This window comes from Triticum urartu, chromosome 4 (assembly GCF_003073215.2).
Source record: "Triticum urartu cultivar G1812 chromosome 4, Tu2.1, whole genome shotgun sequence".
Taxonomy (NCBI): domain Eukaryota; kingdom Viridiplantae; phylum Streptophyta; class Magnoliopsida; order Poales; family Poaceae; genus Triticum; species Triticum urartu.
Window position 1 is genome coordinate 483,020,405 of NC_053025.1, and position 8,855 is coordinate 483,029,259.

The 8,855-nt window shown below is 51.8% G+C and overlaps 1 protein-coding gene across 2 annotated transcripts; it reads right to left on the minus strand.

Annotated features, from left to right (window-relative positions):
- Window positions 1-5,976: 5,976 nt before the first annotated feature.
- On the minus strand, window positions 5,977-8,020 carry LOC125552165 (protein PSK SIMULATOR 2-like). Of its 2 annotated transcripts, none has more exons than XM_048715644.1 (2): window positions 7,744-8,020; window positions 5,977-7,661 (listed from the first exon to the last, which is right to left on the minus strand). In XM_048715644.1, exon 2 carries the CDS (start codon window positions 7,545-7,547, stop codon window positions 6,102-6,104), a length of 1,446 nt encoding a protein of 481 aa, XP_048571601.1. In that variant the 5' UTR covers window positions 7,548-7,661; window positions 7,744-8,020; the 3' UTR covers window positions 5,977-6,101. The 2 variants fall into 2 exon arrangements, with proteins under 2 accessions (XP_048571601.1, XP_048571600.1); XM_048715643.1 differs by having other exon boundaries at window positions 7,788-8,019.
- Between the last annotated feature and the right edge of the window lie 835 nt (window positions 8,021-8,855).

The window sequence follows — 8,855 nt, forward strand, 5'->3', positions numbered from 1 at the left end:
GCTTCTGTAAGTATCCTGTTCTTCTTTAGCTCTCCCAAAGAAGAACAGTTCGCTTTTATTGAAATTGATTTTGAGCCCGGACAATTGCTCGAAAAGGCATAAAATAAGCTTCATATTCCTAGCTTTTGCAAGATCGTGTTCCATGAAAATAATAGTATCATCCACGTATTGTAAGACGGAGACGCCCCCCTCTACAAGATGGCGAATGAGACCTCCTACTTGGCCACTCTCTTTAGCCCGACTAATAAGTACTGCCAACATATCCGCTATGATATTAAACATCACAGGAGACATGGAGTCTCCTTATCTTAGTCCCTTACGAGTTTGGAAATAATGACCGGTGTCATCATTGACCTTTATCCCGACACTGCCTTTCTGTATGAATGAATCCACTTGAGACCTCCAGGTATCATTGAATCCCTTCATACGTAATGCTTGCTGTAGGAAGGGCCATTTGACCTTATCATATGCTTTTTCAAAATCCACTTTGAAGACAACCCCATAGAGTTTCTTCGAGTGGATTTCGTGCAACGTTTCATGTAGGACTACCACCCCTTCTAGGATTTGTCGTCCTGTCATGAAAGCAGTTTGAGTGGGTTGCACAACCGAATGTGCAACCTTCATCAACCTATTCGTGCCAACCTTTGTAAAGATCTTAAAGCTTACATTGAGAAGACATATTGGTCTAAACTGCTCAATGCGAACGGCTTCCACCTTCTTTGGCAACAACGTTATTGTTCCAAAATTGAGGTGGAACAAATTTAGGTGTCCTTCAAATAAATCATGGAACATAGGCATGAGATCACTCTTTATGATATGCCAACAACTTTGATAGAATTCGGCTGGAAACCCATCTAGAATGGACGCTTTATTATGTTTCATTTGTGTTATGGCATCAAACACCTCTTTCTCAGTGAACGGGGCAGACAACACCTCATTCTCTTCTAAGTTGAGTTGTGGTATGTGCCCGGTCACATTCTCATCAAGAGAGACAAAACTTTCTTCGGGTGCTCCGAAAAGTTTCCTGTAATATTCAGAAATGTATAGTTTTGGATTCTCCTGTCCTACAATGTACCCTCATCTTGTTCTAGTTGCATTATCTTTTTCTTCCTATGCTTCCCATTAGCAATCATGTGAAAGAATTGCGTATTATCATCCCCTTGGACAATTTTAGACACTTTTTTCTCTAAGCGCCCATTTCATCTCCTCTTCTCTCATGAGGGTTTGCAACTTCTTCTCAGCCTCATTCTTAATATCTCTCTCAGAAGTATTAAGAAGGATCGATTCTGCTTTCACATCAAGTTCATTAATAGTTCTTATCAATCTTTCCTTTTCCACTTTATATAAACCAATTTGGTGTTTGGTCCAGCCTCTCAAAAACTGGCGCAGATGTCTAATTTTGTTTTGCCATCTCTCCACACTAGAAGACCCCCCCCCCCCATGTCTCTGGCCCATTCAGTCGCAATGAGCTCCGTAAATCCTTCCCTCTCAAACCATCCCAGTTCGAAAGAAAAAGTATTTTTGTTTCCCACATGGGTCGCTTCCTCGGAATCAACCAATAGTGGGGTGTGGTCAGAGATGGCCCTCTGTAAGGCCTGAACCGTAACCAGTGGATATTTTTGTTCCCACTCGACACTAGAGAGAACCCTGTCCAATTTCTCATAAGTAGGAACCGGCAAAGAATAGGCCCACGTGAATTGCCTACTAGTGAGGTCAATCTCCCTCAAATTAAGGCTATCAATTATCATATTAAACATGAATGACCATCTCCCATCGAAGTTGTCATTATTTTTTTCCTCTTGTCTTCTAATGATATTAAAATCTCCGCCAACCAAAATGGGCAACCGTTCATCCCCACAGATTCGAACTAGATCCACGAGGAATTCAGGTTTAAGCTCTAGCTGAGCTGCACCATATACGGCCACCAAAGCCCATCAGAAACCATCAATTTTCAACCTTACACGAAATTTGACAGCAAAATCACTGTGGGCCACATTTAGCACTTCTAAAGATTCGCACTTCACCCCAAGTAGTATCCCTTAGGATCTCCCACTTGGAGGTAGACAGTGCCAGTCAAATTCCCCCCCCCCCCCAGAAATGGTGTTGAGAAACTGAGGAGTGAAATTATCTCTACCCGTCTCCATCAAAGCCATAAAATCTAATTTTTGTTCTACTGATGTATCACTAAGGAATCTCCTTTAGCCAAGTCCGGTAGACCTCTGCTATTCCAGAATATCCCTTTCATATTTCATCATGGAATTTTTTTTCTTTTGTTTGACTCTCGCACTCCGATGAACCGCCGATGTAGGATAAACCTTCCTCTTCCAGTTTTTTTTGGGTTTATCCTTCATGTCCTCAACATGTTGAACATCGGTGACTGAAGTGGCCTCCGGTTGCAAAGGGGCCACACATACCCCTTTGTAACCATATCCTCCTCCTCGGCGTCCAAGCCCTCCATGGGGACTAAATCCTCACAGAGACTCTGACGCCCATTTACTCGAAGATCATTCATATCTACCTCATTGATAGGTTTTGCCGCTGCTAGATGTCGTATTAAATCCATAGCTCTATCAGTCTCTAAGTATAGTAAGTCATTAATCGATTTTGTAGTTTCTTTGTCATTACTACCAAGAGAAATCCCTAAGTTGTTGGCTTTATCAATAACATCGTGTTCCGAAAAGTGAAGAATTGAACAACTTGTATTAACTGGCATACCTGTATGAACTTTGATGTCTCGAGCTTGGCAGCCCTCATGGCACGCCCATCTGTATGTCATCCACGTCCGGCTGATCCTGTATCCGATGGCTAAAGCGCCTGTCACCAGACAAAGGGTCCGGAATACCTCCAAAAGCGATCACGTCCTCCAGAGCGACTCATGTCGGGCTATGGCCGCCTGCCGTATGCCCAACTGAGTCAGAAGCGATGGGTGACATCCCGGGCTGGACCGTCGGTGAAGCATCAGCCAGGGTGTCAGAACCAGTACCAATCTGATCTGCATCACTGACCAGCGTGGACACCACCTGTGTCGAGCCAGTCTCAAGAGGCGACTGAGGAGTCGCAGGAAACCGGGCACCCTCCAGTTGAGAAGGAGGGGTGTCTGTCATCTCAGGAGTGACTCGCCTCTCCTGCGGTGACAGCTGCGGTACGTCCTCAACCACCGTCTGTCTGTGATGATCCTGAACCACCTCCAAAGGAAATCCAACATAAGAATCCTCCATCTCCACATGATCGCTCCACAAGCGACTAGGCGCGGATGCCACCTGGAACGAACCAAACCTGAGAGAAGCCGCCGGAGTGGACAAGGAGGCCGACCCCTTGTCTGCCCCCGTCTCAGTCGACTGCGAGGATTTACCAGCCGACGCCTTCTTCCCAGACATATCCTTGGGATTTCTGTCCATCCCCTGGTAACCATTCCCGTCTCCGTCACCATCCTTGGTCGTGTCAACATCCATGTCCCCAATGTTACTATCTGCAAGAGGAGTCTCCTCAACCTCAACATCCAAATCATAGCTCAGACCATCATATGACCATGGCACAAAATCCAGGATATATTTCGCCCTCACCACACCAACGAGTATCCTGGCAACTCCATGCATACGGGTATATGGCATATCAACCTTCTCTGTTTTACCAAACAGAGACCCAAGACTGGAGACAATAAGAAAGTAATTAAGCAAAGTCTCCGGAACACCGTTGAGTCTCACCCAAACGTTCTCCAGCGGTACCCCTGTCGGCTCAGGTCTTGCACACTTGTCAAACTCGAGGACACACGTGCTCCCGGGCACCCTACTGAGTCCACACTTAAGAAAATGATTGAGATCCTCTCTCCTAGGGAACTCAACCATGTAGAGCTGATCCTCTACCCTGACAGGAGACCAGTGAAAGGACTCAGACACCAACCGTCTGAGCTGCCGACACACCTGTTCCACTGTCAAAGTACCTTTAGTCACCCTGACCAGACTAAATCTCGAGCTCTCCGATGTGGGGGTCACCGAGATCGTACGTGAAGTCTCAAAGAACATAAGCTGATTGTTGCAGACACCATAAATATTCACGACAGGTGTGGGTACTAGAAGCAACGGACAATCGTCAGATGAGTGTCCCGGCTTCAAGTAGATGTCACATAACACTTCTGTACATTCAATCACAAAGTGACCTGGGAGTCCACAACGATAACAAGTCATCTTTTCTTTCTTGTGTGCCGCCTTATTAGCTCTCATGTTTTCAGCTTTGTCACTACCTTTGTCGCTCATCCCATCTCTGTCATCGGTGGGCGTTGTGGTCAGCACTGACACCGCCGCCAATGTCGTAACCGCCGCCATCGCAGCATCAGGCAAAGAAGCCATGGAAGTAGAAGCAGTGGGCACGGCCGTCTTCACCGCCCCACCGCCAGTCTTTGCCATTTTGATTGTCGGCTGCTTAGGGTAAACCTTGGGGGCATACGAGCGACGTGGAGGAGGGTTTCGGCCATCCCCTCCCCAACCTCCCCGCTGACGATAATGAGGCCCTGTGGCACCCTCGACAAACTCGTCGGGCGGAGGATTGAAATTTCGCTGCCACTGGTTGCTGCCATAACCTCTTCCTCCCCCGTTATTCCATTGGTTTCAACCATTACGATAGCCCTGATAGCCACCATCATTGCCATGTCCACCTCCATATCTGCCACGACCACCATTGAAACCACCACGACCCTGAGCATAATCACCATGGCCACCGCCTCCGGGAGCAGCTCCAGAATCAGCACGTCCCGCGCCGCCGTACACTCCGCTGCCACCGGCGGATCCCGTGTGAGCCGCTGCATGGTTCTGCCCGGCCTCACCTGCCCCGTGCCCCACGCCGTCTCCACCACGCGGAGCAGCAGGTGGCTTTGGTGGCTGTTGTGCTGGGAACCGTGGGGGTGGGCGGGAGTCACCTCGCCTAGCCATGGTCGCCGGCGGAACTCGCCGCGCTCTGCCCATCAGCGAAGGGAAGCCCGTCGCCGGCCTCCGCCGAACCCTAGCTGCGTCCTCGTCGCTAGCCAACGTACGTGGATGTTCTGGATTCTCGACCGAAGGAACTGAAACGTACTGCGCCGCATCGTCGACCGAACCAGACCAGGCCGCATACCCGTCTGATCCCGTCTTGTCAATCAGGCTTTCGCGCTGGGCCACATACCCAGGTGAGGTGGGCCCACCTGCTGAGAGAAGCCCATTGGCGCCCAATAAGCTTTTCAAACGAGCCGTTCTCGTAGATCGGATCCCGAGCACCGGTAATTCTTGCTTGAACGCCGCCGGCGCCGTCTGCGTCCGGCCAGCCGACGCCCGGTGCCCCTTCTTCTTCCTAACGACCGTAGTCCATGAATCCGGACGCAGCGGACCTTGGGGAAGGGGCCCTTCTATGGCCGAACTACCGACGACGTCGTCCTCCGATGAACGACTCATCGGATCATCTCCGTCGCCTCTCCCGCGTGTAGCCCTGCCCTTGCTGGATCGTCGCCCGGTAACACGTCTTGAACGATCGCCGCCACATCCTCCTTGTTGTAGTCGGAGTTGAGTAATTCACAGACCCAATCGGACGGCGTCGGCGAAGCCTTCGGCAGCGAACTGCCCGCTTCATCATCCTCGTTGTGGTCCTCGCTATCGGCCAGCGCCCAAAAACACCCTCCGACATGCCGCCGGCCACTCGGGGTGGATCCCAGTCGCGCACGGGGCGGTCGCCTCTCCGGGCTGATCCAAAGTTATAGCAAATGCATTGCCCGCTGTTATCATGTGTACGCTTTGTGCTTTCAATGATGCAGCTTCTAAGGAACATCTAGCAATGTCTCAAACTCCTGATTCAATCCCCTCAAGTGTGAGACATAAAGATAGAACCAAATTCAAGTTAAAACCCAAGTTTGACAAACCCAATCCTCTCCCACCGCTGCACTACTAGAATCTTTTATAGTCGTCCAATATATAGGCGCTTTATACAAATGTAACTTTAATGCTTTTGTGCCACTATGTTTTATGACTATATATTTATAAAAATTCTTTCATCGTTGGAAAAATATATTGACACAACAACACGTGCCATCAATGATCTTGTGGATGTATACAAATGACTTTCCTACACGTATACAGTATCTATACATTTACACATGATGAGCTGCGCATCGTCGTTGACCAGGCCGGCAGCTCGTTCCAGTCAGCCGGCCGCCGCCGTTGATCGTCGTACCAGCACATACTGCTGAGACCAACGAGCACCTCGACGATGGCAGCGTCCGCCTTCCGACGGTCCGCGAAATGCAGCGTCTGCACCATCGGCGCGCGCGGCTGCATGCTGAACCGTTGCTTCCGCTCCATGCTCCTCTCGTCCTGCCACCGCAGCGTGTCATGCGCCATTGGCCCCAACCACCGCAGCACTCCGTCCACGGCGTCCATCGCTGTCGCGGCGGCCTCCTCGTCCACCTGCCCTCCTCTCAGCCTCTCCCTCAGCTTCTCATTCACTGCCGCGCGTATGGTCACGGGCAGCATCTTGTACAGCTCGTCTCTCATCGCCAGCTCCGTCATCCCGTCATGCACCTCCTCGTTGCGGATCGCCGGCCTCAGCGCCTTGAGCAGCGTCTCGGCGGACAAGATCACGTTCGCGTAACGCAGTTCCATCCCCGAGCCGCCGACGGTGGTCGCAGGCGGCTTGAGTGACTCTGACGATGTCGAGCCCGTGTCTTTTTGTCGGAAGATCGGAGCCGAGTGCCGGATCGCCGCGTCGGGCGCCGTCGACTGGTGCATGGGGCCAGACGAGTAGCCGAGCGCCCATCCCCGGCCTGTCAACGGAGGTGGCAATCCCGGCACTAACGCGCCGAAGGCAAGGGAGACGCGCGCGAGCACGGCGAGCACCGACTTGGCCATGAGCTTGGCCACCTTGTGGGCGGCGACGCTCCAGAGCGAGCCCTCCGTGAGTCGCCGCACCTTCTGCCGCTGCAACCTGAGCTCGCCCATCAGCTTCTCGCTTGGCTCGTCCGCGGGCTGCCGCTTGGAGGACTGCACGGGGATGGGCCCGCTGTGCTGCTTCCACTGCTCCATCCGCCGCTCCGACGCCTCCAGCTCGGTGAGCGCGTCCATCTCCGCGTACAGCTTCGCCGTGGCGGCCACGTGCCGCTCCATCTTCTTGAACCGCTTCCCGGCGCCCCTGGAGAACCCGACGGTGGCGTCCAGCCGCGCGAGGCCGGCTCCCCGCTTCGCGTCGGCGTAGACGCGGTCGAAGTTGTGGAGGAAGGGCGCGTCCGGCAGCCCGCGGCAGCGCGCCCCGAGGCGCGCGGCGTCGTCGGCGGCGCGGTCGAGGCCCGCCATGAGCTCGGCGCACGTGAGGCGGAGCAGGCGGGACTGGTCCGTGGACGTGAGGCGCGCGACGCCCTCGGCGCGCAGCACGTCGGCGCGGAGCCTCCTGACCTCCGCGTCGGAGAGCGAGAGGTGGAGCGAGACCAGGCGCGACATGGCCGCCGCGGCCTCGAAGGCCAGGATGCCGAGCCCGTCCTGCCTGGCGCCGCCGCCGAGCCGAGACCGCAGGCCGGCCAGCCATGACCTGGCCATGACAAAACTCCTCCACACAAACGCGCGCGCGCAGTAGACCGATCGAAAACCAAAGAAGGAAGCAAACTGTAGCTATGTTCGCTGTTGACTGACTGAGGTTGCCGCAGCCGCAGCCTGCAAGTAGTTATAGGAGAGATAAAGATATCAGAATCGGTGCAGGAACGTTCGAGGCGAGACGGCGCAGGATCATGCGTACGACGGATGATAAACCCGGAGAGGATTTGCTCATCCAGCAGATACCGCGTTTAACAGCGAAGAGCTACGCCAGCGCCAGCACGCGAAGAAGACGAAGGAAGCATGTGTGCTCGTCTGTGGATGGAGGATTAGGGGAAGGTGCGTGTTTAACTAAACGCAGTCGGCAGCGCGACGCGGCCGGGTCAGGAGATGAGAAGTCGTCCACGCACGTAGCCGGAAAATCACGAGTAAGTGTCCCATGTGCGATGTGCCTGCAGCAATCCTGCCGTCCCGATTAGACTACTGGTGGTGGAAGGAAGTTCAGTGCCGTCTGGTGGATAGAGCCGGAGACTTGCCCCCGCCAGGTCGTCGACGGCGACGCCCCTTTCCCCTCTTCCCGCTTGGCCTGGAATATGCATGTCCGATGACCGGTAAGGCACGGTGCGTCGTCGCCTCGGTGGCCTGGTGGTTCTCGTATAGGATGAAAACGGAGAGGAAACGGATGGAACTAGTGCTACCATATTTGTTTTCATACATTTTTGCAGAAACGAAAATAAATACAAAAACCTCGAAAATGAATACGGAAACAGATACTACTGAAAACGGATACGGAGTGAATACAAAACGGACACGGAAACAGAAAAGGGCATTTGACCGGAAGCTAAAAAAACCCTTAAACCTTAGAGAAATACACACAAAACATAAGTAAATTTAATAAATTGTTAACATGGCTATAAAAGAATATCATTATGTTAGTAACTTAGCGTAGTATTGTAGTAGTATTGGACAATTACGTATAGGGTCAAGCTGAGTACACGTGTAGTAGTAAATGTTGGGCTAAAATGATTCATTCTACTCATTGTATACTTGTGTGTTGTTTAGTGGTTGAATTACAAAGTAGCCATATGTCTATAGTAAAAACGAAAATTCCATATTCACGAAAACGGAAAGTTCTGTTTCCATGCCTGTTTGACCGGAAAATACCATTCCGTTTTTGTTTCCATTTCCACATAAAACAATTCACTTCTACTTCCGTTTTGCAAATTTCCGGTTTTCGTTTTCATATTTCTTCTCCGTTTCCATTATTCCTTAGAAAAGCGGAAAGTTTTCACTCTATTTTCATCCCTATTCCCG

Excerpts from the sequence above, each read along its gene's own strand:
- LOC125552165 (XM_048715644.1), bottom strand. The coding sequence starts at position 7,547 with ATGGCCAGGTCATGGCTGGCCGGCCTGCGGTCTCGGCTCGGCGGCGGC.